The sequence below is a fragment of the Drosophila pseudoobscura genome, chromosome X (genome assembly GCF_009870125.1).
Source record: "Drosophila pseudoobscura strain MV-25-SWS-2005 chromosome X, UCI_Dpse_MV25, whole genome shotgun sequence".
Lineage (NCBI taxonomy): Eukaryota > Metazoa > Arthropoda > Insecta > Diptera > Drosophilidae > Drosophila > Drosophila pseudoobscura.
In genome coordinates this window covers 5865570-5892862 of record NC_046683.1, presented here as the reverse complement: position 1 = coordinate 5892862, position 27293 = coordinate 5865570, and the positions used below count along the sequence as shown (strand labels likewise).

General features: G+C 44.0%; 1 protein-coding gene across 1 annotated transcript; it reads right to left on the bottom strand.

The window, feature by feature from the left end:
* Positions 1-1433: 1433 nt before the first annotated feature.
* OdsH (Ods-site homeobox) lies at positions 1434-26522 on the bottom strand. The gene is made up of 4 exons (XM_033384259.1): positions 25804-26522; positions 4154-4422; positions 2043-2182; positions 1434-1968 (listed from the first exon to the last, which is right to left on the bottom strand). The coding sequence occupies exons 1-4, from the start codon at positions 26264-26266 to the stop codon at positions 1542-1544; spliced, it is 1299 nt and encodes a 432-aa protein (XP_033240150.1). The 5' UTR covers positions 26267-26522; the 3' UTR covers positions 1434-1541.
* Between the last annotated feature and the right edge of the window lie 771 nt (positions 26523-27293).

Sequence of the window (27293 nt, the reverse complement as noted above, 5' to 3'; positions counted from 1 at the left end):
TTGGCAACCGAGTCAGAGACGGAGACCCGGGTCTGGTTTTGGTTCTGGGGCAGAGGACAGAGGCAGAGCTAGCTGTGGCAGTGGCAGGGAGTGGAAGCGGATACGTGGGCCATGGCCGTGCGTAATGAAGACGTTAAGCTCGGAGCTGGAGCTCAAGATGCAGCCAGGGATGGGGGAGCTAAAAGCTGAGAGCTGCCAGGCATACGTCCCAGTTAAAGTCATCCCCATCCCCATCCCCAAACCCAAGTCCATAACCATACCCATACCCATACCCTCTATAGCCATTCCCATTCCTATTCCCAATCTCCTGCCTTGCGCTGCGTAACTCTTTTGAGGCTCGTTTCGGTTCCGCTTGCATGTTAACTGAAAATTCGTATGAAGGCGAGAAATTAATGAATCATTCACACCTGCATGACGGATTGTCTGCATTACTCTCCGACTCTCTACCGTACCTTCCCTGTTTTCGGCTCCATTTTGTACGACTGTACGGGCAGTGCCTTGCACCCTGACACCGGCTCTGAAGCGCGAACGGGGGGCGCGGCTTACCTGACGCTTCTGCCGAAGGAGTTGCCTTCTAATTTATTTGCCTGATGTGTGTATTACATTTGTGAGTCGGCCTCCGTCTCCGTCTCGGTCTCCATCTCTGCGTCTGCGTCTGTGTCTGTGTCTCTGTTCCTGTTTCTGTTTCTGGCCCTGTCGCTGTCTTTGCTCTCTGACTGCATTTTCAAAATTGCCTCTTGGCCATCCAGGCCGAGGTCGAGACTCCAGCTTTGAGTCCAGAGTGGGCCTGGACCGGGACCTGGACCTGGACTTGGACCTGGGACTGAGACTGATGCTGATGATGCGCTCAGTGATACAGTTGCACGGTGCACCGTGGGTTTCAATGATAAGGAAATCAATGTATAACAAGAACATATCTGGACTTACATAGAAAAACATATAACTAGGGTAGAGTGTTCGCTTGTATATGGATATACTATACTAAATGCAGATACTTAACATCAAAAGCAGCATTTCGATTAATAATCGAACAGGAAACTTATCGAACAACGTCTATGTCTGAAGTTTAATCGATAATTGCATCGATAATCGCCTAAATCTATCGCCATACTGTGCCCATTCCACGGTGCGTGTGCCGCGTGTGAACTTGATGGATGCACCACTGCCGCCGCCTTTTGGCACTCCTGCAACGTCCTCCTTCTTGTTCGGCGGCCAACCTCCCGGTATACCCGTCTCTTTCCAGCTTGCACTCGTTTTGCGTGACTGTTACGTGGCGTGGCAGGACAGGGCCCAGGGCCCGGCGGGCAGTTTGCTGCAAATTAAAATTCATACGGATATGCGTATTCACAAGCATATTCACACTGCCATTCGCACTCACATTCGCATTCTTAACCCCATGTGGCCCCCGCAAATAAAAGACGAAACTCAGTGGCTGGCTGTCATGGGGGGAAATTGTATACTTAAGTCTTTAGCTAGTCACCAAATCCAAATCTATTCGCTCCATCTACTACTCGGAACTCTGCGATGGATATCGACATTCGTTATGTCCCCAAGAGGGATTCGATGCTGAAGGGGGAGTTGTAGAGACCCTTATGCTGGGAGGGGAGGGGCACCTTTGGTGTTGGCTCCAGCTTGATCATAACCCGGCTGCGATGCTCGTCGGGCTCGCTTCCGATGCTCCTTTGGTAGGTCCTCGAGGAGCTGTACGAGTTGTCCTGACTGTTGCCCACGCTCACCACATCGATGGGCAGCTCGTCGTCGTGCCCCTCCTCAACATCCTCTGCCTCGTCGTCATCGTAGCCGTGCTCCAGCCCCAGCCCCAGGCCCAGTTCCAGCTCCTGCCAGTCGTCCTTGTGGGCCGCTAGATAGTCGGCCCTCAAACGCTCCATATTCACTTCGATTCCTTTCAGTCGCAACTTGCGCGCCTGCCTCTCGATCGACTTTCCCATTCGCTTGCACCGCTGCGCCCTGGTCGATAGAGAGGAGGGATTGCATCAGGTTCTGTTCTGACTGCCGCGGATCCAAGGGGCGCCTCTACTCACCGCTCTCTGGCCCTCAGCTCGGACAGCGGAATGGGTGCCCCACTGCAGCTCTGCGGCTGGGCATTGTGCGCCGGTCGTCCGGGACCCTTTTTTGTGTGCTCCTTCTTGCGCCACTTGGCGCGACGATTCTGAAACCAGACCTGCAAATAAAAGTTACGGATTGGGATTAGTTCCAGTTCCAAGAATCCCCACCAAAGAAGACTAATTGTGTGGATCGAAATCTGATTGAATGAACCAAGAACGCCTAGATCTCAGATACTCTAAGAGCTAGGGCAACCAAATTTTGTATCCAGACTCCTGTGATATTACACTATTACATCATTTCGACCCGCCCCCACAAAGGACGCAAACCTGTGGCATACACAATTTTGGAGATACAAGAAAACCAAAAATGCAGAATCTTAGCCAAATGGAATGGAGACCCCTTCCACGCGCTTACTCATTCTTTCCCTCTTTCACACAATTTTCCTCGTGCAGTGTGCGATATCTAAAAGAGGGGAGCGAGCGAGTAACACACATACTGACTGGGAAGGAATGTATTATTGATCCACAAATACAAGTGGGGATTGTACGAGTAAGATTTTACATCCACAAATAGTTTACATATGATTTAAGGATACTCTTGTTAAAATTGAGAGACTGGAATGAAGTGAAGTGTGGGGAGTGGTGTCTGTGGTGATAGTAGTAGCACTTAGCAATCATCAGGTAATAAATAACTACTAAGAGTCATTATATGTAGATTACCACGCTTTTAAAGGGGGGTTTTTCATTTCAGTATCGGGCGATTAGCCATTCCAAGGGCAATATGTTGATCATAACAACAGTTCTAAGCCAATACCGATGATGATGATGACGATGGTGATGATGCTGATGATGTGATGATGATGTTGGAGAAAATGATGTTGATGGTGGAGGCTTTGGTTAGTTGGAGTCATGAACGTCGAACAAGATGGCGTCGCTAATTGACATGCAGTTTGTGGGGGGACTCAAGCGTAACGGGGCTCGTGTGTGTGGGGGTGGGGGGTGGGGGGTGGTCTGGTGGCTGATCCATGGGCCGTAGCCCGTGGGCGTTGTGTGTGTCGCATGGCGGTGACAACCATTCAAATGTCTGTCCCCTCTGTCTCTGTAACTGTGTCTGTTCCTCTGTGTGTGTGTGTGTGTCAATTTGAAGTCATTTGCATGCATTGTGCACTTTTTTAATGTGCAACAAATTGTTTTTGAACAGCGGCATGCAATGCACACGGCCGGAGCTTTAACTAGCGAGAGCCCTGCACTGTGCACCCATGTACCATATGCACCCCGAACCCCGTACCCGTACATGTGATCCTCCTACCCACCTGAGAGAGGGACATACGGACGGACTAAGGAACGGACGGACCGAATGACTGACTGTTGGGACTGACTGTCGCTGTCTTGTCTTGTCGTTCGCATTGACAAATTGATATGTCATGTCAAGAAACAATTTCAGACAAAAAGCGTAGCCAAATGTCCCACTCACGGAGACAGGGACACGGAAAGAGACGGACAGTGACAGTCGAGAAAGAGATAGAGACAAAGACCTACGATAATCACACGACTGACATGCAAAGTCAGCCATGGAGTGGAGTAGAGTGGAGTGGAGTGGTGTGGTGTGGAGTATCCAAAGGCAGGCAAGGGTTAGGCTCTGGCTAAATTTCTGGCTCGGGCTTTGGGAATCCAATTGAAATCATTACAACAACAAGCGACACGAAACGCAATTGCAAATGAAATAAAATGAATTATAATGAATAAAAATAGTCAGGTAATTGGTTTTATTGAGTAATTGAGTTCCAGTTGCCACCAAATTGTTTTACAATGCCATCACGCAAATGCCATCGAAGGCAACGATACGTATACGGAACGAAGTCGAATCGATAGTCGACTGAACAGAACTGAGCCTGGCCTGAAACGGATATTCGTATGGAGAATGAATCCCAATACGGCATATTCCCTTAGAAAGAAGATATACATGTCTGAAAAGTGATTCCAGATATCCGCATGGGCATGCCATGCAAAGGACTTCTTAATCGAAAGGAAGCCCACACATATCTCTCGGAATAAAATGTAGATACGTCGTCGCTACGTCTACTCACCGCTATCCGTCCCTCCTTGAGGTCCAGTCGCATGGCCAGGGCCTCGCGCATGAAGATGTCCGGATAGTGGCTGCTGAGGAAGGCTCGCTCCAGTTCCTCCAGTTGCCATGAGCTGAAGTTGGTGCGGCACCGTCGCCGCTTTGAGGCATCACCATCGGCATCCGGACTGGGATCGGGATCGGGATCCGGATCGTGGCGTGCATTGCTGCTCTCCTCGCTGGCCGTCTCGTCCTCCTCCTGGCCGGAGGACGGCTGATGGTGGGGCGATTCTGAAATTGGGGGCAAGGTAGAAATAGATTAGATCGGAAACGTCGTAGGGCGTGGGACAGAGGCGGTACCGGGCAGGCATAATTGACTGGTTCGCTGCGGGTGGAGGGAGCCCCTAAGGAAGGGGGTGTGGCCGGGCATGTGTCGGGGGCGGCGGCAGAACATCGTGTCGGTCTCGTTTTATAATTGCAAACAATTAAAGTCTATTTATGCAAATTTCCAAGATATGCAAACGGACCGAACGAGGTACCCAGGAACAGGAACAGGAACTGAGGCCCAAGGGCCACGCCTCCGACTGCCTAATGGTGCACCATATCATATGGCACGGTGGTACGTAGTGGCATCCATAGACGTAGACATGGCTACCACTGCCATTGCCATTGCCAGTGCCAGTGCCAGTGCCAGAGCCGGGGAGCCCGTCGTTTGTCTCTCTAATTTATAGCAGCGCAAATTGGTTTTCACAATTAGGAAGTGGTGGGTGTTGCTGGTGGGTCTGGTCCGTGTTCTTGGGGCCAGTCTCTCGGATATGTTTAAAGCTTCATTGCGGAAGTAAATTACCCCGTACATGGGCCAGGAGCAGAGGAGCGTCAGCCCCTACCAGACTAACCAGCCCTGCCAGCCCTACCCCCAAGTGGGTTTGCTCCGTTTACGAGCTGCAGTTTTAAGTGAAATTTAATTGCAAAAATTTTTGCTGACTAGCCAATTAGGTGGGGAAGAACCGAGGGCTAACCGCAGACCGCAACCGCAGGCGCAACATCATCAGGCACAGCGGGTGGCGCCGCCTTGGATGGTCCGCTCTCCTCCACCCTCCACCCCTCCCTCAGGACCCAATACTCCCTTTATGCTGCTGCTACGTGATTTTCATACTCGTATACCATATATACATGTGATAAGTATATGTGTGTATATGAAATGCACACAGATTTTGACAATTTACAAACACATCTGCTAGCAAATCGAAGAAAGGAGTGCTGCACAGACACAGAGAGACAGACAGAGCTATAGTCCCCTGTCTATGGGATTCCACCCCTCGATTGACACGACCCAGACATTTCACAGAGTTCAGCGAACAGAGCAACAGAACCAAAACACACAAACACCAAAAGGGGGCAGGTCCCGGTCCTGACAAGAACTGTTTTGGGTATATCTCCGTATCGGTAACATCGGTCCAAGCAACAAAGCAGCAAAGCAACAATGGTCTGCCCCTTCCCTGCCCCTGCCCTGCCCCTGCCTCAGCGGCCTCATCATCACACTTGAAAGAGTAAATAAAATATAATTCCTCAAGGGTGTTATAAATAAAATTATCTGAATTATGGTTTTTGTTGACTTTCTGACTCTCGGCTCGACTTTCGTCTTGTTAGAGCAGCATCAGCGGGAAGAGGGGGGGTGAGCGGGGCATTGCTCCCTGCCACTGTGCCTCGTGTGGCATAGTTTTGTGCAGCAACATTTGGGGGTTTGTGTTCCTAATTTGCCACGAAGATTCCCTTCTGGAACTGAAACTGGAACTGGAAATGAATGGGCATTTGTTTTGGGTTTGGTTTTTGGGTTAAACTGGTTGGAGGAGGGGTCCCGAAATCGATATGAGGTTTGTCGTCCTGCCAGATGATGGTTAAGGCATTTGGTGGACACTTAGATCAGGTCTATTAAGAGGGGTTTCTGCTCCCAAGAACAAGAACAAGAAGGAGAAGTGTACTTCTATATTAGCCATGGCTCTGGGTATCTTTTGTATTGAATACATGATTTGAGGAAGAGTCCCAGAACCAGAACCCAGAATTATATCAATAAGTCTTTCCTTCTTTTCATTCTGAACGAGGGGGAACGTTGTGAGTTGCTGCGGACACCGCAACTCTACATTTATACCCGATACATAGACTGTATGGCTTTCCTCCTTGAACGACACGATAAAGAGTGCGATAGAGACAGAAAATCCGTCTGAGCGTGTCGTCGGGCGCTGCGTAGCGACTGAAAATTGATTTCTTACTTTTGGCTATAATAACAATCCGATCTGATCCAGATTCGGCAATCTGATAGATAGGGTAATTTTCTATGATTGTGCGTTTTTAATTTTCTCGTATCTTCAATATTGTTGCAACAGATTTTCGTCCTTTGCGGGGGCGAAAGGGGGTGGAGTGAAATTTTTAAATATACGTGTAATAGTGACATATCACAGAAGTTCGGATACAAAATGTCGTTGCTCATAGGGACGGACTAACGGACGGACAGACAGACAGGGCTCAATGGACTTTGCTATTGAATATATGTATAATATAGAATATAAGTATATCCTTAATGGGGTCGGAAACGCATCCTTCTGGACGTTACACACATACATTTTCATCACAGATATTGTATAAATATTATTGTTGATTTTCATTGAATAATTATTATTTTAACTATTATACTCGATTTTTATTGAATAATTGTTATTCTTGATATTTATCGAATAACTATTATTATAATTGTTATTTTTGATTTTTATCGAATAACTATTATTATAATTGTTATTCTTGATTTTTATTGAATAACTATTATTATAATTGTTATAATAACTGTTATTATAATTGTTATAATAACTATTATTATAATTGTTATTTTTGATTTTTATCGAATAACTATTATTATAATTGTTATTCTTGATTTTTATTGAATAACTATTATTATAATTGTTATTCTTGATTTTTATCGAATAACTATTATTATAATTGTTATTCTTGATTTTTATTGAATAACTATTATTATAATTGTTATAATAACTCTTATTATAATTGTTATAATAACTCTTATTATAATTGTTATAATAACTATTATTATAATTGTTATTTTTGATTTTTATCGAATAACTATTATTATAATTGTTATTCTTGATTTTTACTGAATAACTATTATTATAATTGTTATAATAACTATTATTATAATTGTTATTCTTGATTTTTATCGAATAACTATTATTATAATTGTTATTCTTGATTTTTATTGAATAACTATTATTATAATTGTTATAATAACTATTATTATAATTGTTATTCTTGATTTTTATCGAATAACTATTATTATAATTGTTATTCTTGATTTTTATTGAATAACTATTATTATAATTGTTATAATAACTCTTATTATAATTGTTATAATAACTATTATTATAATTGTTATTCTTGATTTTTATCGAATAACTATTATTATAATTGTTATTCTTGATTTTTATTGAATAACTATTATTATAATTGTTATAATAACTCTTATTATAATTGTTATAATAACTATTATTCTAATTGTTATTTTTGATTTTTATCGAATAACTATTATTATAATTGTTATTCTTGATTTTTATTGAATAACTATTATTATAATTGTTATAATAACTATTATTATAATTGTTATTTTTGATTTTTATCGAATAACTATTATTATAATTGTTATTCTTGATTTTTATTGAATAACTATTATTATAATTGTTATAATAACTATTATTATAATTGTTATTCTTGATTTTTATCGAATAACTATTATTATAATTGTTATTCTTGATTTTTATCGAATAACTATTATTATAATTGTTATTCTTGATTTTTATTGAATAACTATTATTATAATTGTTATAATAACTATTATTATAATTGTTATTTTTGATTTTTATCGAATAACTATTATTATAATTGTTATTCTTGATTTTTATTGAATAACTATTATTATAATTGTTATAATAACTATTATTATAATTGTTATTCTTGATTTTTATCGAATAACTATTATTATAATTGTTATTCTTGATTTTTATTGAATAACTATTATTATAATTGTTATAATAACTCTTATTATAATTGTTATAATAACTATTATTATAATTGTTATTTTTGATTTTTATCGAATAACTATTATTATAATTGTTATTCTTGATTTTTATTGAATAACTATTATTATAATTGTTATTCTTGATTTTTATCGAATAACTATTATTATAATTGTTATTCTTGATTTTTATTGAATAACTATTATTATAATTGTTATTCTTGATTTTTATCGAATAACTATTATTATAATTGTTATTCTTGATTTTTATTGAATAACTATTATTATAATTGTTATAATAACTCTTATTATAATTGTTATAATAACTATTATTATAATTGTTATTTTTGATTTTTATCGAATAACTATTATTATAATTGTTATTCTTGATTTTTATTGAATAACTATTATTATAATTGTTATAATAACTGTTATTATAATTGTTATAATAACTATTATTATAATTGTTATTCTTGATTTTTATCGAATAACTATTATTATAATTGTTATTCTTGATTTTTATTGAATAACTATTATTATAATTGTTATTCTTGATTTTTATCGAATAACTATTATTATAATTGTTATTCTTGATTTTTATTGAATAACTATTATTATAATTGTTATAATAACTCTTATTATAATTGTTATAATAACTATTATTATAATTGTTATTTTTGATTTTTATCGAATAACTATTATTATAATTGTTATTCTTGATTTTTACTGAATAACTATTATTATAATTGTTATAATAACTGTTATTATAATTGTTATTTTTGATTTTTATCGAATAACTATTATTATAATTGTTATTCTTGATTTTTATTGAATAACTATTATTATAATTGTTATTTTTGATTTTTATCGAATAACTATTATTATAATTGTTATTCTTGATTTTTATTGAATAACTATTATTATAATTGTTATTTTTGATTTTTATCGAATAACTATTATTATAATTGTTATTCTTGATTTTTATTGAATAACTATTATTATAATTGTTATAATAACTATTATTATAATTGTTATAATAACTATTATTATAATTGTTATTCTTGATTTTTATCGAATAACTATTATTATAACTGTTATTCTTGATTTTTAATGAGTAATTATTATTCTAGATCCTTATTGTTTAATTATTATTTTTGATTTTGATTTGAATTAAAGGAAAAAAAATGAGGGGAACGGAATTTTGAAATATACGTTTAATAGTGAGATCGAACAGGAGTGTGGATACCAAATTTGGTAGACTCTAGACTTAATAGTAGTCTCTGAGATTTGTGGATGCACCAGATTTTCCTCCTTTGCGGACAGACAGACAGGGCTCAATGGACTCGGCTATTGATATCCTCATCTTTCAAAAATTCATTCCAAAACATATGTACAATGAATCTGTTGGGTTATTCGGGGCGCGGAGAAGTTAATAGAATGTATGATTCGCTTTGAATCAAATTCATCCCTCTCTGCTGTTGATCCTTTCTTGGCTAATTAAAAACATTAACCCAATTTTAATTAGGCCAGCAAATGTGCACAGGGACAGGGACTCACACTCTCCAACAGAATTTGAATCTAAATCAGAATCTGAGTCAGACGGGGACGGGAGGCGGGAGGAGGGAGGCGATCGACAAACATTTGCATATAAACTGTATAAATTGCTGTTCTCCGCTCACTAATCTGCTACTGGCGCTGCTGTCCAACCCCAGGAGCCAAAGGCAGTCTAGGACATCCTTTTGGCCCTTAGTTTTGCCTAATTTCAAAGGTCGTTAAACAAACAAACTCAAGTGGAACAAAATGCACACGAAGATGAGCAGACGAGATGGTGGAATGGAAGGAAGGAGGCCCTCGGGACGATGATGATGAGCACAAGGACATCAGCCCAGGGACTGGCACTGGTACAGCCATAACACAATGTTGAGCGGCGGCCAAAAAACGAGCATCAGCGGCGCATCAAATCTGGACTCTGGGACCAACCCGTGGTTCTGGCACTTTCCACCTCCAAACGACCCACAAAAAATTACCCAAAAAATGCCCGTAAAAATCTATAAAAAATGTAGATTGAAACTGGCAGCAGCAGCAGCCAAAAAAAAAAAAAAAACAAAAATAAAATACAAAAAATGTGAGGGGCTGAGGCTCATTAGCATTTATAGGCCACACAAATGTCGGGATGAGATGGGATGGAGTGGGATGGGGGACAGAATGTGAACAAGCGGCAGGCACCTTCTGAGGTTCATTAGAAACTTGTCACATGATTTGATTTGCCGTTTGCCTTTGCCCTCCGCTCTCACACGACAGAAAACAAAATGCAAATAAAACACCCAAAAGTTGAAAGAAAAAAATAAAAAATCAGGAGGCAAAAAACAGGACGTTAGGCCACATCGACTATTACGGCTGCTAATTATGTGACCCTCTTCCCGAATCGAAGTCAACCCCCAGGATCTCATCAAGACTCGTGAACAAAAAAATGTACACCCGAAAATTAGCCATAAAGTCAGACACGCGCCCCTGACACAGCGCTTTTCCACGGACTTCTCTTGGGTTATGTTTTTGTTTCTATCGTTTGTTTTTTAACCCCTTTTTTTTGGTCCTTTTGGTTGGACACTTTTCAGTGCCTGTCAAAGGCGTTTAGTTTTGGGCATATTGATGGATTGTCCAACTTTCCCAGATCGCTTGCAGTTTTACACTTGGAATCGAACTTGGAACAGGAGTTGGAACAGGAGTGTGTTAAATTGTGTGCTAAACGGAGTCCTGGAGAAGGCCTGCCCCGCCAGAACGTGGGAAGCTGAGAAGCGGAACCCGTGGGTACATATAGGGGGGTGGAAGATCTCGCACGTATGAGTATTGGGAAATAAACAAGGTTTCCAACTTTCAATAAACTCTAATGGATCTCTGCATGGGGGGATATTCTCTGGAATAGGCCTTTTCAAGGAGGTCCAACGAAATCACATTGTAAATAGATGAGGGAAATCTCATAAATGGTACTCTGTGCTTCTCTGGTTTCTGATCAATAAAAGCCCACCATAATTATCATTTCTAGGGGGACCCAGCCTCCTGACCCATCCAAACTATTACAAAATACACCTTGAACAATGCTCATTACGGTATGCTCTTAGTAATTTGTCCCGGTCCCGGTGCCGGTCCCCAGTTCTGGTTTCCAGTTCCTGGCGGAGAGTGCAATAATAACCACAATCGGATGGGGATCGGCTTCCTCCTGAAAAGGCACCGGCACAGTGGGCCACAAATGTGTGGCACTTAATTTAATGAATTTCTTTGCACTTTGCTCGTCGCTGGCTACGGCTCCGGCTCCCTCTCCGTCTCTCTCTTCGTCTCTGGCTGTTGCAACAGTTGCAACAGGGCCACAACAGAGCCGGGGCACATGAATTTATATGAGTTGTTTGCATTAAACTGAATTGATCGACACGACGAGCGCTCCTCCAAGATATGCACAGCACACACTATCTATCTATCTCTCTCTCTTTTTACAGAGAGTTTCGATCTGGTTTTGGGTTCGTGGTTGGGGTTGGGGCCAGGGTCCATTCTTGGGTCATTGCTCATCTGCCACGCCAGGCACGTCAACGCGGCAAATTACTTTGCCGCTGTTGCGATGCAAAATTGAAAATTCAAGTGGAAGTGGAAGTGGTTAACTTGGCAACATGCTAGCCGATGCCGATCGCCAGATACAGCCCCGTACCGTGTACCGCGTACCGTGTACCCCGTACCTGTTCCTGCCCCCTCCTCTTGTGGCACGTCTCGTGTTCTTGTGCATGTTATGATTAAATTTTGATAGCCAACAACAATCAAGTCAAAGAAAATCAATAATTTTTACGCATCTTGTTACGATGTTGCCAGTTGTTGCCTCCTGCAACCTGCCTGGTGCCTGGTGCCTCATTCCTCATGCCTCCCGTGCCTCTTGCGTCTCCTGTTCTTATTTGCAAGCAACTTTTGCCCCAAGTGCTTGGCCATGACGAAATGCTCTCCTCAAACGATCTACCAGCTCCGATCGACATGCCAAAGCGGCGCATAAATGTTTTGTTGTTTTAATGAAGACGTCGCCTGTGCCTCGGCCACGGCCTCGGTCTGTGCCTTGGATCTGGGCTCTGGGCTCTGGGGTCCCGGACCTGGGCCGGGCTCTCTCTTTGCCAAAGACTCGAAGTCGAAGAAGACATCAAGGCGTTGCATGCCACATTTTTTACCTCGTTCCTGTTTTTTTTTCTTTCTTTTTTTTCTCTTCATTTTTCTTCATTTTTGCCAAGCGACGAGGGGCGCGTCAGCGTCTGCACGCCATGGAGGATCTTGCTCCACCAGAGCTCTCTCTTTCTCTTTCTCTCTCTGTATCTATCTCTTTCCATGTATCTGCATCTCTCTCTCTCTCTCTCTCTCTCGCTCCCTCTCTGTTTCGCACAAGCCCGTTGTGGCGCATTATTACGAATAGGGTCTAATTATTGTGGCAAGCCCCTGAGCTATAATTTGCCTGATTGATTTACATAACGATCGAAAATGATCAAGACATTAATTTCTTATTAACGTCGTTTCGTTCGTTCCTTCCTACAGTTTCGGTTGTGGTAAGGTGAGGTGAGGTTCGGTTAGGATCGGTTATGCTGGTGGGGCAGGAGGTGGGGATTGCGAGAGGATTCGTTGCGCCTACGTCTGGGGCTCTGGGGCGAAACTCTGGACAGGGGCCCGAGTGTTGCCCGAGAGTTCCTTTCCAATTCCCTTTCCTTGTTGCTTCGGTTGTTCGTTCTATCTACCAGAGATTCGCATGCCAAGGGGCGCCACAAAAGCTTCATAGACGCTCTTTCCCTCTCTCTATCGTTCTCTGTTTCGCTTCTTTCAGGAGTGTAAAAACCTTGGACGCTGGGCTTACCTTCAGTTTCCTCCATTGCATAATAATCTATTTGGAGTAGTTTTCATTCCAGCTTAAATGGAGCGTCATTCGATCTCTTGGTGGTATTTCTGCATTTCAATAAAGCACCCTTCGCTCGCTGTCTTTACTGTACTCTCTCCAGTGCACAGGAAAAAAGGATCAGTTAGCTCGGAACAGGAGCAATAAAACGTGTACACATATTGGAGGAGATATCTCTTAAATCAGGTCGAATACTAGTTGTCTTAAGGTTTTTAATTCAATAGTAATCTTCCATTACTGGAAAACCAACTTCAGAAAATGTTTACCCAACATCGATCTTGGTGCTAATCGTTCCACGTTCCACGTTCCATCTGTTCCATGTCATTGATACGGACTGTATCCTTTCGCTTATGGAAAATCTCAGGAATGGTATATGTATATTTCTTTCAGTGTCTTCACGTTTTTTTGGCCAATTTGACTTTTGCAATGTCTTCTTTTGCCTTCTCGCTGTGGCTCTTCCTCCTTCCTCATTCCCAAAGCCCTTCCCTTCCTCCTACGTCGATGGGGCGATCGTTTTGTTCGTTTCGGACATAATTAATGTTAGTTTTAACGCTGCTTGAAAATGTTATTTCCCTTGATTATAGGAGGGCGCAACGTACTACCACGGCTACCACCGAGCCGTCGGTGGCGATCCAAAGTGGCGATCTCTCTCTCTCTCTCACTCTCTCCTCCTGTCTGTCTCTCTTTCCGTCTCTGTTTCTTCCTCCTTCTTTTGTGCTGTTTACTGCCGCTGATTGTTGGGTGTTTTCTGTGGTGTCCGCTGCGCTCTGCCTGCGCTCCCTGCGCTCTCTCGCTGTAGGCAGTCATGGGGAAACATTTTATGACGATTACTGTAATTCGTTGCCGCAAACAATAATTACTTTCCATTACGAAAATGGCGGGCATATTATCACCTGAATATCACACACACACACACACACACACAAACACATATGTATATACAGCTCACCAACACAGGTGTTAAAGCTGCACCAAAACACAAACACACGCACACATCGATCTCCTCTGCAAAAAAAACAACAATTTTTTTTAGTGGGGATTTGGTATTGGGAGCGACGCTGCAACGTTGTCTAAAATTTTCGGTAATAAAATATGACAACTCAATCAAGGCCCATAAAAGACCCAACCAACAGAAGAACAGCAAACAGCAAGAGGCCTCAGCAACAGCCCCAGTTCCAGCTACAACAACAACAACAACAAAAACAACAACAGCAACAACAACAACCACTTTGGCAGTTTCGGGGCGGATCCCATGGAGATCTCTCGGGAACTGGAGGAACCTGAAGGAAAGCTTTAGTAATTTGCAGAGGCTGCAAAGACGATCAGAATTTACGATCATTTTGTTTTCAAAATCAATTTAGAAAGGAAGCGCGGCAAAGATCAGGCCCCAGCGGAGGGCCAGAGCACACGACAGATGTGGCCAGGCTTGCCACAGTGCCACACTGCCACAGAGGGAGATGGATAGCAGCAGCAGTGTGAGCGAGAGCGAGAGCGAGAGGCAAGGCCCAGGAGACCCAGCCTCAAATTGAGTTCTTAAGTTGTCTGGTCTTTTGCTTGGGCTCTGGCTCAGATTCAGGGGTTGGGGGTTCCAGCTCTAAGCAGGGGATCAGGCATCAGGCAATCACTTGGAGTCTGGATTCTCGGATCTTGGCTCTCGGATCTCCGTCCCCACTCTTGTTTCTCTCGATTCTCTCTCCGTTTCTCGCCGTTTTCGGCAGTTATTAGCCTGGTAAAACACGAGTCTTGCACATTTGAGAGCTTGTAATTTACTTAATTTGATTACGAAGCGACGTCTCCTGTCGCCTGTCTCCCCGTCCATCCCTGTTGGACCAATGGGCGTGGTTCTGTGTTGTCTCTCTGTGTTGTTGCCCCAATTGGACGCCTGTCTCTGTAGTGTAAGTGTGTGTGTGTGCTGCAGGTGCAAATGATGAGGAACGATGGGAAAAGAGCTTAAATGGTGGTATGGAACCAAGAAGGCGATCTATGAGCTAGCAAATCTAACGAAAGGGTATCCAATGCCTCGATTTTCAGAAGCTGTCTCTTTTTTCCCGTATAATTAATTGAGCAAACAAATCCCATTTCACGAGCAGCAGGCCAGCGAGAAAAAAACACCAAATTCTATTAATATAAACAATAGTTTATTAATTGAAAGTTATGTCTGGCTCAGAGGCTTATGATTTATGCGTGGCCCCAACAACAACAGCAGCAGCAGCAGCAATAATAATCATAATCCGAAAATTTCGAGCCAGCGCCAAACAACAGTAGCCCTGTCGGGTCGATGCTTTTGATACCCTTTTTGATCGTTTGATAAAGGCAGCGTGATGTTCAAGTTAGCCAAAAAGGCTATCAAGTTATACATACATATGTATGTATATTCCCAGAAGTGAACTTGGGCCTCATAAGAGCACAATCTAAAACTTTTTAAAGTTTGACTCTTTTTCGACGTTCTTGTTCTTAATTATGTTTATATAATATTGCCTTTCGAAAAGTAAAGGTCTGTGTGAGGAGATAGTCGAAAGAGAGTGTAAACTTAGGGAATAGTTTGAATACACCGGGAACAGGAAGGTTTAGTTTTATTCAATTTTAAAATTTTTTGTAATATTCGAAAATGCACAAGTGTTTTAAGAATAATGTATTTTTCACCTTGTATGGGAAGGAAAATATATACATATATATTGTATATGTATACAAAAAGGAAATTCTAATAAGCAGTGGATAAATAAATACAAATATGGTTTAGTTTGGAGATTTATAATATTTGAAAAATCGAATTTTACGCATAGTATATACATAAATGTAATTTCTAGTTTATTTTGAAATGAAATAATATCAAATTGATTATCATTGATGATCATTGTGAAGGAACACATGTAGGCAAGTGGCTGTATCGATTCGAATTGATATACCAGTACATATGTACGTCCTTTAGTCCTTGAGTGTTTAGGTTCTGCGTGGCAAACGGCTAGTCAAAAACGTAATACCCTCTCTGCGAGGGTAAACAAATCAAATGAAATCAAGTCCCAAGGAGTGAAGCAAACCCCAAAAAGCACAAAGCAAAAATGCCAAAGTAGGCGAATAAGCAGAACAAGAAGAGGCAGAAGCAAGAGCGAGCATAAAAATTGATTTCTGCTGCTGCTTTTAATGAATTCTCGGCAACAAAAACAAAAACAACAACAGCAACAAAAACAACAACACAATCTCAATCAATTTCAAGTCGCACATCACATCAAAACAAATTACCAAGGAATTAATTTGCCATCAGAATCACGCAAGCGCAGAGCTCACAATGGGAGCGACAATGTGTGTGAGAGAGAACGAGAGAGAGAGAGAGAGAGCGCACACACCATGCTATGGATTGAGATGGAGCCCCTTTTGGTTGCCTGGCGGGGTGTTGGAGAGCCCTTGCAGGATGAAGAGGCGGCGGCACACAACGAGTTTTCGGGCGATGGCGATTAATAGAGCGCAAGAGAGTGAGTGAGCGACAGAGAGAGAGAGCGTTGCCAGGGGGAGTGTTGGCGGAGGTAGGTGCCGTGATTAATACATGAGGATTTAATTAACTTGCCGTAGTGCCATCTCGCTCGCCCCTCCACCCATGCCCCATATCCCATATCCCATCCCCCATCATCATCATCATCATCATCTCATTGCTTTTCGTTTTCGTACTGCTGGCACAGGGTGCATGGCTGCAAAAGGTGGGGCCCAGCCAGAGAGTGCTCTGAAAATAGAATTGCCAATTGTGTTGCAGTCTGGAAAGGCGGGCAAGGCCTCGACCTTACATAAATATGTCTTGCCTATACCTGGAATGCACAAACTATAACGACTGCGACGCAACGCTGTCGACGGCCGAGACGTCGCGTCGGGTCGTTTGAAATTCGCAAGCGGCCGAAGTGAGAGTGACAGAGAGGGTATGGCAGGACAGGGCAGGGCGACTGCGCACAGGTGAGAGTGAGTGAGAGTGAGACAGAGTTGCGTCGGCAACTTGTTGTAAATGGCAGAGCAGAGCAGAGCAAAGCAGGTGAGTGTGTTTGTGTTTGTGTGTGCGTGTAATTGAAACGTGTTTCGTTGCTGCCTGTCCCTGTTGAACGCCTGCAGCGCGAAAATCGGTGGCATGTATAATTTTTATCACCTTTAATTAACTTTTCAATTAATAAAAAAAAACGCTGCAACACCAGCAGCAGCAGCAGCAACAGCGGCAGCGGCAGCAGCAGCAACAACATGCAACCAACATGTTGAGCGCATGTTAAGCGGAAAAGTCGCAGCTGCCGCCGCAGCGACCAGAACCAGAGAGCAGCGGCGAATAGCCGACGGCATTTTGCGTACAAAAAACTTGCAGGACAACCCAAGGAAGGAGCCAAGCATACGTCAATTGCAGGCAGGGGCGTAGGCGGAGGGAGAGACGAATAGCAGGATGGCAGATGTTCGTGGCCTGCCCCTAAACGTGGCGTCCTCTTCTTGACGTGCGGTTACGGTAACGGTAGTCATAGCTCTCCGGTGCTTAGGCTGGCACCCGATAGACTAAGTACTCAAAAGTACCCAAAACATAGTTCTACCTTTCTTTGCAGATTCTTTTTCATTGAGAAAAAATAATGAATGTGGGACCCCGCCAAAGCAGTTGATAGCAGCTTTGAGTTTAGAGAGTTCAAAAGCCCCCTGGGGTGCGAAAGGAGACCCAGACAGAGAGGGGAATTCACTTATGCGAGTAGGATCCTTGTCCGGAACTCTGTGCCCACCCGATCTTCTAACTGACTTATACGTGGACCTCCCCTCTTAGACACGCACGTCTGCCCCCCAAAAAACACAAATAAAGTGTAATCAAGGGGAATGCGAGAACAGAACCCGAAATCGTTTCCAAAATTGATTAAAAACCGCATCGACTCACTAAAGAAATAAACAGCCTAGCCGGAGCAGCACGAACGGAAACGGAAATGAACACCAACATACACACACACACACACACGTAGGCACGGAAGCACACAGACACATGGGGGGAAAATGGCCTCAAAGTCAGCTAAAAGTGTCATTACGACTCACAGAAAACCAAACCCCAAAGCGAACCAACAGAACGAAGAGGGAAAGCAAAAGTAAAGCAGAGACCAGAGACCAGAAACCAAAGCAAAGCAAAGCACAGCACAGCCACAGCAAACAAGAGCAACAAAAACAACAAGAATGGGGAAAACTTTCAGGGACGTCTGCTGCTGTCGCTGTCGCTGCCTCTGCCGCTGCCGCTGCCGCTCCTACCCGCTCTCGTCTCGGGCATGCGGCTCAATTCAATTTTATCGTTTCAATATTAACCCAAAACAACCCCACAATATTGCCTTCATTTAAGGTTTATTAGATACAACGACAGCGGGAAACACTGTAGGGAGAGGGTGAGAGAGACGGGGACGGAAAGGAGGAAAGATTGAGGTGGAGCTCGAGGTGGTGCAGGGATTGGAAGGCGTTGGATGGGGATGTGTATGGGGTACAGCCAACGAGCGGAACGCGGCAAATGTCGACGTTGGATACAAGAAATATAGCGACTTAGGCAACAACCTGGAAAACGAAGAGTGCATCGACTAAGGTATACCACTTAATGAATTCTTTTGGGGAAGGGAGGTCCTCAACTGCATACTATCATTTAAAGGAAAGAGTTATATATTATATTCTTCAGTGTGCTGAAATGTAAATCTTTGCGATTATTATTATTTAGCCATTTAAAAGGTCCTCCTTCTTTCAATTGAATTTCTCTGGAAGGTTGTATTCCTAGTGATAGCAAAAAGGCGTTTTACGGTATAAATTTAGTGCATTACTTTCACTAGAAATACCCGAATGCGTATGCCTTCCATGCTTCTGGTTAATACAGATCCTTCCTTCTATTGGTGGATAATACTCCTGGAGAAAAACTAATTTTTCTTTTGGCAAATAACACTCATAACATTATTCTTCTAGAGATCTTTAAGAGTTCTGATCTTGTAATTCTGTAAAATGATGATGGGTACATTGTGGGTCTATCAAAGACTTGGCTCCAAATACCCATACATATGAATAACACAAAATTTTCCAATTTACAAACGAAATCCAACGAGAAAGGCGCTTAGGAAGTGGCCAAAAGAGAGAGAGAGAGAGAGAGAGCGAGAGTGGGGTGGCAGAGGGTGATGGGGCAGTAGTAGACAGGGCGGCAGTATAACAAGGATAAATGCCCCACTGTGCTTGTCTCTCTCTCTTTCTCTCTCGATTTGTGTGTGTGTGGGTGTTATGGCATATACATTGATCCAACCGTAAAACTGGCTGAAAATCAGAGCCCCGGCCAAGAACAGAGAAAGAGGGGGAGAAAGTGGGGGAAACAAGAGCACGGGTCCTGCCAAATAGGACTCCATCTCCACCCTACTCCCTCCCCGGGCGATGGCACTGAGCCAAACCGAAACGACGCCAAGCCAAGTGTATAAATTGTATTAGCCCCGAGAGGTGGAGGGGGAAGTGGCAGTGGCAGCGGCGGTGGCAGTGGCAGTGGAAGTGTCGTGCGGCTTTTCTTTTTCCCTCTGTTGTTTTTCTCTCTTTTTCCAGCTTTTCCTGCTGCTGTTGTGGGTGGGCTGGGGGGTTGGGGTCAGACAAGCGGGGGCGTTGCCGGGGTAGGCAATTGCTCGTCCTGCTTCTGCTCCTTCTCCTCCTTAGCTTTTTCCGCATGCTTTTGCTTTTGCTGTTGCTGGTGGTTGATGCGCGTCACACGCACGTACGCAGGCACGCACCACACAGCGAGAACACCACGACATGGACACGGACACGGACACGGACACGGCATGGGGAACGCATCATGGAGGGACCAACATGGCCGCCATCGTTGCCGTTGTCGTTGTCTTTGCCCCAGACATGGCAAGGGGACTCGGAGTCGCTGGTCTGTGTCGGAATCGGAAGCGTAGCTCTTGTCCTGCCCCCGACTCTGGCTGAGTGCCATTTGCAGCAAATTGCAAACCGCAACAATTTCACAAAGGACAACGAAACAGGCAGGCGACACACACACACACACAGAGGGACATGCACAGTAAAGTCTCACTTGAGCGAAAATCAATGGTAAGTACTTTGTGGAGTTCAGATTTGAGGGAATATTCTCTATATTCACAGAAGATGTCCGTTTGGATTCGCTTTCGATTCTGGCTCTAGTTCTGTTAGAGCGCATGGCCACACTGGCAAACAATGGAAAACTTGGTTTCTTGAAGCGACATTTCACCTTTCATGGGGCTAAAAGTTTCCGAGAAAATGGTTCATTCAACTATGGTCTTCACTGTACACTTGTGTGTGTGTGTGTGTGTGCGTTTTGCCACACTATGCGGGAATAGAATGGAATGGAACGGAATGAAGGGGAATGAAGGCATCGAATGGCAGAGCAATCTGTTTCAATATAAACGCACATGAGGCATTTACGAGACCCACAACAAGCGTTGGGGGTAGCGCCGCAAGGGGGGTGGCTTCGATGGGGATCAGGGGGCTGTATATATACACATACACACATATGTATGTGTGTTGCCTGCGTGTGTGTGTGCTGCCACTTAAATGCTTCTCATGTTTGTTGTTTGGTCAACAGATTTGCTTTTGGCCTTTGAATTTGGTTGCCATACCCTAACCCCCCCCCACCTCAAGTGGGGTTATTTTACTATGGAATGGATATGGGATTTGGGGGATGTATTATATACGATATGCGAATATCCCTATGATATATGTATGTATATCTCATAGAAAAAGCACATTCAAATTTCGACTTGTTCAAACTTTATATGTGTACTGATCTTCCTCTTCCTCTCTCTCTCTCTGTCTCTATCTCTCTGCGTATTATTTAGTCTTTGGCACATTTGATTCTGTTTTGGGGGTGGTTGTTCTGCACACTGCACACACATCCTTCCTCGGGCTCGGTCCCTGGGGTGTCATAATTCTTGACGAGCTCATCTTTTACTTAAGTTTTACATAATTCTCATGTCGTTCTGGAGTGGAGGCTTTGGGTCCATGGAGATAGCATAAAAATCGAAACGTGTGTGGCTGTGTGGGTGGTGTCTAGGGGATGGGGATGGGTTGGGAAATGGGAGTTGGGCTTAGCTAAGTTTTTGCGGTAAAACGCTCGATTCTACGTGCCTGCGGCTTTTCTCTGCTTAGCGTTTTTCTGGTTTTCCCTCTACCCGAGGGTGTTTGCCTCCCCCTTCGCTGTGGGTCATGTAATTGCCTTGATTTCCTGACACTTGTCGACACAGATTGTTGAGGATGGAGCGCGGTACCGGGCACCACCCTAAGCGTCTGATTGATTGACTAGTCCTACCCCCCACTTTGGAGGCAACCAAATTTCAGCACTTATTAAATAATAAGTGGGCAAACGCATACCCTCTTCGGAACTGCCTTTATTTCATTATTTTGTTCGGGTCTACCCGTAATTTGCTAATCTAAAACGAGTTGTCCAATTTGTGGAGGATTTGTGGTACGGGGGACACCTCGAGTGGCACTTGGGGCGTGGCACTTGTAATGGTATTTAAGAAAAATTACGCCTCAAAACTGTAAATGGCCAAAAAACGAGACACAAAAACAAAGAAAAAACATGGGGAAAATCGAGTCAAGTACCAAACACAAAAAAAAAAATGAAAAATGAAATAACAGAGGGGAAACACCCGCTACTTGAATGGCCCGTAGCCCCCCCTGTACCCCCTGCCCAACCCCCCGCCATCGTTTTGTGGCTGTGTTCTCTTGCTGTTTTGTGTGCTTTTTATTTGGGCAACATTTTTTTCTGTTATCAAGCGCCGCCATCTTTGTGCTAAACGGTAATTCAACAACACAACAACGGTTCAACGTGTACAGGCTGCCAAGCCAGCGGAACGAGTCTAACTGGACAGGGAAGGGGCAGTGGGAGGAAGAGGCGGGGGAGGGGGGACAGGACTAAGCCAAATCCGCCCCTTGAAGTGTTTATCCTTTTGTTTCGCGCGGAAGGGAAAGGACCGCGGACCAGGGACCAGGGACCAGGGTCTCGGGAATCGGGCCTAAAGTGTTTTCAATTTAAGTTTAGAGAACAAAACGCCTTTTGATTTTTATTAGCCAACTGGTGGGCGGGGCAGCAGTAGCAGCAGTAGGGGATGGGATGGGATGGATGGTGGTGGGGGGGAGACGGGGGATGAAGGAAATTAAGGGAGCTGCCAAAATGCATTCCTTGCCGCCCTAGAAAAAAATATTGTTGCCTTCGAATTTCTGGTTTTCTGCCTGGCTGGCCGGCTGCCATCCAACGGGGGATTTATGGGGCCCCGGCCCAGGGTTGTCGCCCTCATAAATTATGCAAATGAAAATGCAAATGCCAAAAGGATGTGGGCGGGGTGGAGGGTCTGCCTTCAATTCTTTTGTGTGCTACTCTTAACATTTTTTGGCAAGAGCCTAAATGAGAGCCACTTAAATAATTATCATTTCCCGAGACCGAAAAACAAGAAACAAGAAACGAGAAACGAGCCAAAAACGCTCGTCAAAACCTCATTTGTGGCCCCCGACGATCGGACCAATTAATGCCACTGCTGCCTACTGAGCGTTTTATTAATTAGCTGAGGAAAATCTGTGTGGAAACTCCGACTCCTCAGAGGAGAAGAGCCCATTAGTCGTTGATGTTGATGGGCCCTGGTTGTTGTTCGGTTTGGTTCGCTTCGGTTTGATTTTCGGGGCTTCCAGTCTTCCACGACGAAACATTCTCGCATCCCAGAGCCATGGACGTTCGATGTTACCAATTAGCTGCAAGGGACTCCATCAAGCATCGAGGCATCATCTTTCCATCTTTTCATCTTTTCATCTTTCCATCTTCATTTTCCTCTCGACACAATCACAATTAATCTATGGTCTAGGTAGGAGCTCCTTCACTCGTAGAAATTATGGCAATTACCAGAAGCGCTCGCGGTCAGCGGCTGTCTAATGAGCGGCCATCGGAGTGGAGCAGCCCCAGCATCCACATCAGGCACAGCCACAGCCACAGCTCTATTCATTCATCATCGATGGAATGATGATCAGTGGAGGGGCCCCCAACCTGAACTCGAACCCGAAAACCTGACGGGGCGTGCCAATGGCGTTCTTATTAATTTGCCCAATTTCCACAAGGAGCTCCGCTCCACAGAAAGAGAGCGCGAGAGGAAAATGAGAAAAACTTAATTAAAATGTCGTAAACGAAAATTGTATGTTTTGGGCCGGGTTTAGAAGAGATACAGAGGGGGCCCTGCGGCGGCGAGCTACCAAAAATAATTAAGACATTTCACTTCTTGTTCGACCTTTTTTTGTTGTTTTGTTTTTTGTTTAAGGGCCCACAAAATGGTAAAAGAAAAATTGCTGCTACAAATTGTTTGGCTCTGACCAATTTCGACGAGTGTTCCCCGGGTTTTTCCTCTACTTTGTTGCTGCTGCGCTGCTGCCGTTCTTCTTTTGGTCTTCTGGTCTTTTGGTCTTTTGGTCTTCTTGTCTTTTGGTTCGGGGCCGCGACCGAAAACAATAAAAATGACTAATGGCAGCTAATTTCCCGTCGTCGAGTAGGCACAAGATGCGAAGCAGTCAGACATCCAATTCGAAGAGTTTCCCATTTGGAATTGGACGCGCCTCAGAAGTAGTTCAATTGCCTCAAACCTCACAGAGGAGGGGCAGGTTGGATGGCGGAGGAAGCAGGGTCCGAGGGGCGTTGCCCGAGCAGGGCGTGACCAGAGCCAGTGGGCATGGCAGGGCAGCCAGGCAGAAGGACAGTTTGTGGGGGCGGGCCATGGCTTCACCTGTCACTGCTCTGCTCGCTTTCCTTTCCTTATTTTCCGTTTTCCGTTTCCCGAATTCATATTTCCTCCTCAGCTGCCCCGTACTTCCGCAGTTGAATACTTGAAGATCTGTGACAGGTCATGAAATATCTGCATTTTTGTTGGGTTCAGCAAAAAGACGTTTTCAGTACAAATATGTTTATAAGTCGGAAATCAATGTTGTACGCCACTCCAAGAAGATGTCCTTTCTTCTTCAAACCCCAATGGCGCACCACTGCTTGAGAGTTCCACTTACAAAGTTCCATTCCGACCGTTCCTAACCTATGGCAGCTCTTTGCAGAGCAGTCGTACTACTCTTATTCTTAGCCACTAAAAATCCATAGATTGTAAGTCGAATCTGTTGAATTTTGTCCGCCAAAAGTATTTATTGGTAGATCCCCTTTTATGGTTAAGGAAAATAATAAAGTGTCCCATTACCTTTACCATTCATTCCCAACCTACAAACCTGTTCCTCTCTTTTCCGCTTCCGAAAGTCAACATTCATTGTGGACTCATTGTGGTCCCTGCTGATCGGCCCTGTTCCCTCCGGCCTCTGCCACCTCATGAGCATTTCCCTTCATTGTGGTCGGTCGCTCTCTAAACTATTTCACATTTGGCCAAAACGCACGAAATTGCTGGCCAAATTTAATTACGCGCATAATCAACAAGCAGCAGCAACAGCAACAGCCACAGATACAACGCAACACACAGATACTGCCCCACGCACACGCATGGGTACAGACACAGGCACAGACACACAGATACACACAGACAGTGGGGCCAAAATGAGGCCTGTGGCTGGCTGCTGTTTTCGTTGATTAAAAATTGATCAAAAAACATAAAAACAAAACGAATTATGCATGGGTTCTGGGTTCTCTTGTATCCACATGAATATTACTGGGTATGTATATGCATATGTAAGTGTGCGTGTGTGTCTGTGTGTGGGTGTTGGCGTATGTGCGCCAGTGAATTGATTAAAAAGAGCAATTCGATTGAAATTTTATTGGTAAATTGAATAAAGTGCGCGGCTGGAGCGGCCGGGGAAAACTTGTTGTTTGTCCATTTACTCCCCATTCCTGCAAATTGCAGGCACAAAATATTTGAACAGAAAGTTAATGAATGCAATGAATAAATGAATGAGTGCGGAGTGAGTGTGGAAACTCCATGCGGGAAAACTGGTATCTCATTGTCGAACGATACGAAACACATTTGGTGTGTAATGAAGAAAAGATAAAGCCATTCGAGTGACTGAATCAATATAGGAATGGATGAATTCTGTTAAGATGCGAGGCTAGGAGAGGCCATCGATCCTTTCGATACATTTGAACCATATACCCACGAGTAACATTCCAATTTCGATCATTTTTCAATTTACAAATTATATTTCCCCGACAGCTAATGATATAGTTATCCCATTTCAACGATAAAACTTATAAATCTGGGAACACGCGCTATTCAGATTCATACTTATAGATGATTATATATAAATGCTGTTTTATAGTTGAAAAGTTCTTTCATCAGAGTCAAGCCATTTCGTACATAGGAAATCGTAGTCCAAGGGTTATATCAATTCCTATCCAGATTTCGTTATTGTTTACAATAAAACAATTGATATAATTTATGGAACTTATAGTTGAAAACGATGGAAGATGGAAGAATAAGCTAAGTCTGCTATTCCCACAACACTGCACCTTACAAGCTTTTCCTTGTGGGCACATTCGGCAGACAGTTCCGGAAAGATCATAATCTGAGAGAATCTTTGAACGAGGCCGAACAGGAGTAAGGAAGGATGAGACTGAAAGGCGACGCCAAAACTAAAGGCGAAAAAGGCCAGTTTGTACCACATATCACAAGAAGTTTATGAAATGTTTGTTAACTGAGCAAGTGCTATAAGTTTCGTTCAACTTGATCGATTTAGGGATAATGACACTTACCATCATTGACATGCATTCGCTGCCTCGAGCATGCTCCCTGATCCTTTCGCTGGGATGTTCTCTCCTCCTGATGCTCCAGTTTGATGGCGAATTCCTGATCATGGGGCTGCTGGTGCTGTTGCTGTTGCTGTTGCAAGGCGGCTGCCGCTGCTGCTGCATTGGCCCGCTGCATGAGCGCCATTTGGCGTAGCATGTAAACGGAGGACGAACTGGTGGACACGGAGCCGGCCGTGGTAGTGGCATCCGTGTCCGTCATGGGGGGCGGCAGGCCCAAAAATGGTGGCCAACCGGGCACACGCATATTGACGGCTGCCGCATACAACTGCAAGGCAGATGCTGCATGAGGATGCGGATGCGAATGCGGATGCGGATGTGAATGCGAATGTGGCGCCATCGAGCTGTGAATGTGCGCCTGCGCCCGCGCAGCGGCTGCCAGTTGGAGCTGCTTGATCAGGTGGTCCATGCTGCGCAGGGATCGATTCGATTCGATTAACGGCGGTGTCACCTCCGCGGTGTCACTCGCATGGCACTCGCGGCACACACTCGGAAAAAAATACGAATAAAAAAGAGCAGAGTAGCGGGCCGCAAGGATCCTGTAAATCCTGCCTGGCGGTAGTAGCCCCCAAATGCAAGCTCTCTCTCCGGACTGTGGCGGCGACCCACTGTGCAGCGGCCGCGGCGGCGACAAACAAATTGATTCGAATTAAAATTACGCTCCGAGTTGTGGAGTCGCGCCCGGAGTCGGATTGGGTGGGAACAAGACAGAGATAGCCGAACAGGGAGAGAGAGTGACGGAAACACACAGAGCGAGAGAGAGCGAGAGAGAAAAGGGCAGTAGTGCCAGCGAGTGAGAGAGAGATGAGCGAAGCTTCAGAGTTGACGTTTAAATGAGAAATATTATATGGGGCTACTGGCACTGCTACTGCTCCGGCTACGGCACGGCTGCGGCGACCGGGCCCTTCTTTGTGTTTGTTTAATAATTGCATATGTATGCGTTATTTGTTTGTGTCCGTGCAACATTCGCTGCGGTAGGGGGTGGCAGGGTAGCCAGGGGGAGGGTGTACTACAAAAAAGTGTCACTGCTTTCGGTTGGCTGCTGCTCGGGTTTCTGTCCGTGCTAAAAAGTGAGATGGCAAGCGCGACACCTGCAGCAGCAGCAGCAGCAACAGCAGCAGCAGCAGTAGCAGCAGAGGGAGAAGAAACAACAGCAACAACAACTTCAACAACAACTTCAACAACAACGACAACAAAAACAACATCAACAATAACATTTGTTTCAACACTTGCTCTGGCCAGCTGTTGATGTGGGCTGCCACTGCCACTGCCACTGGTGCTGCTGCCTCTGGTACTGCTGTTGTTGTTATTGTTGTTGTTGTTGCATGGTGGCATGCGCGACTGCAAGCAAAAATCATTAACGTTCAAATTTATGTGCACCACAAAGCGAGAAATAACAAAACGAAGCAAAAGGAAAACAGCAGTGGCAGGGAGGA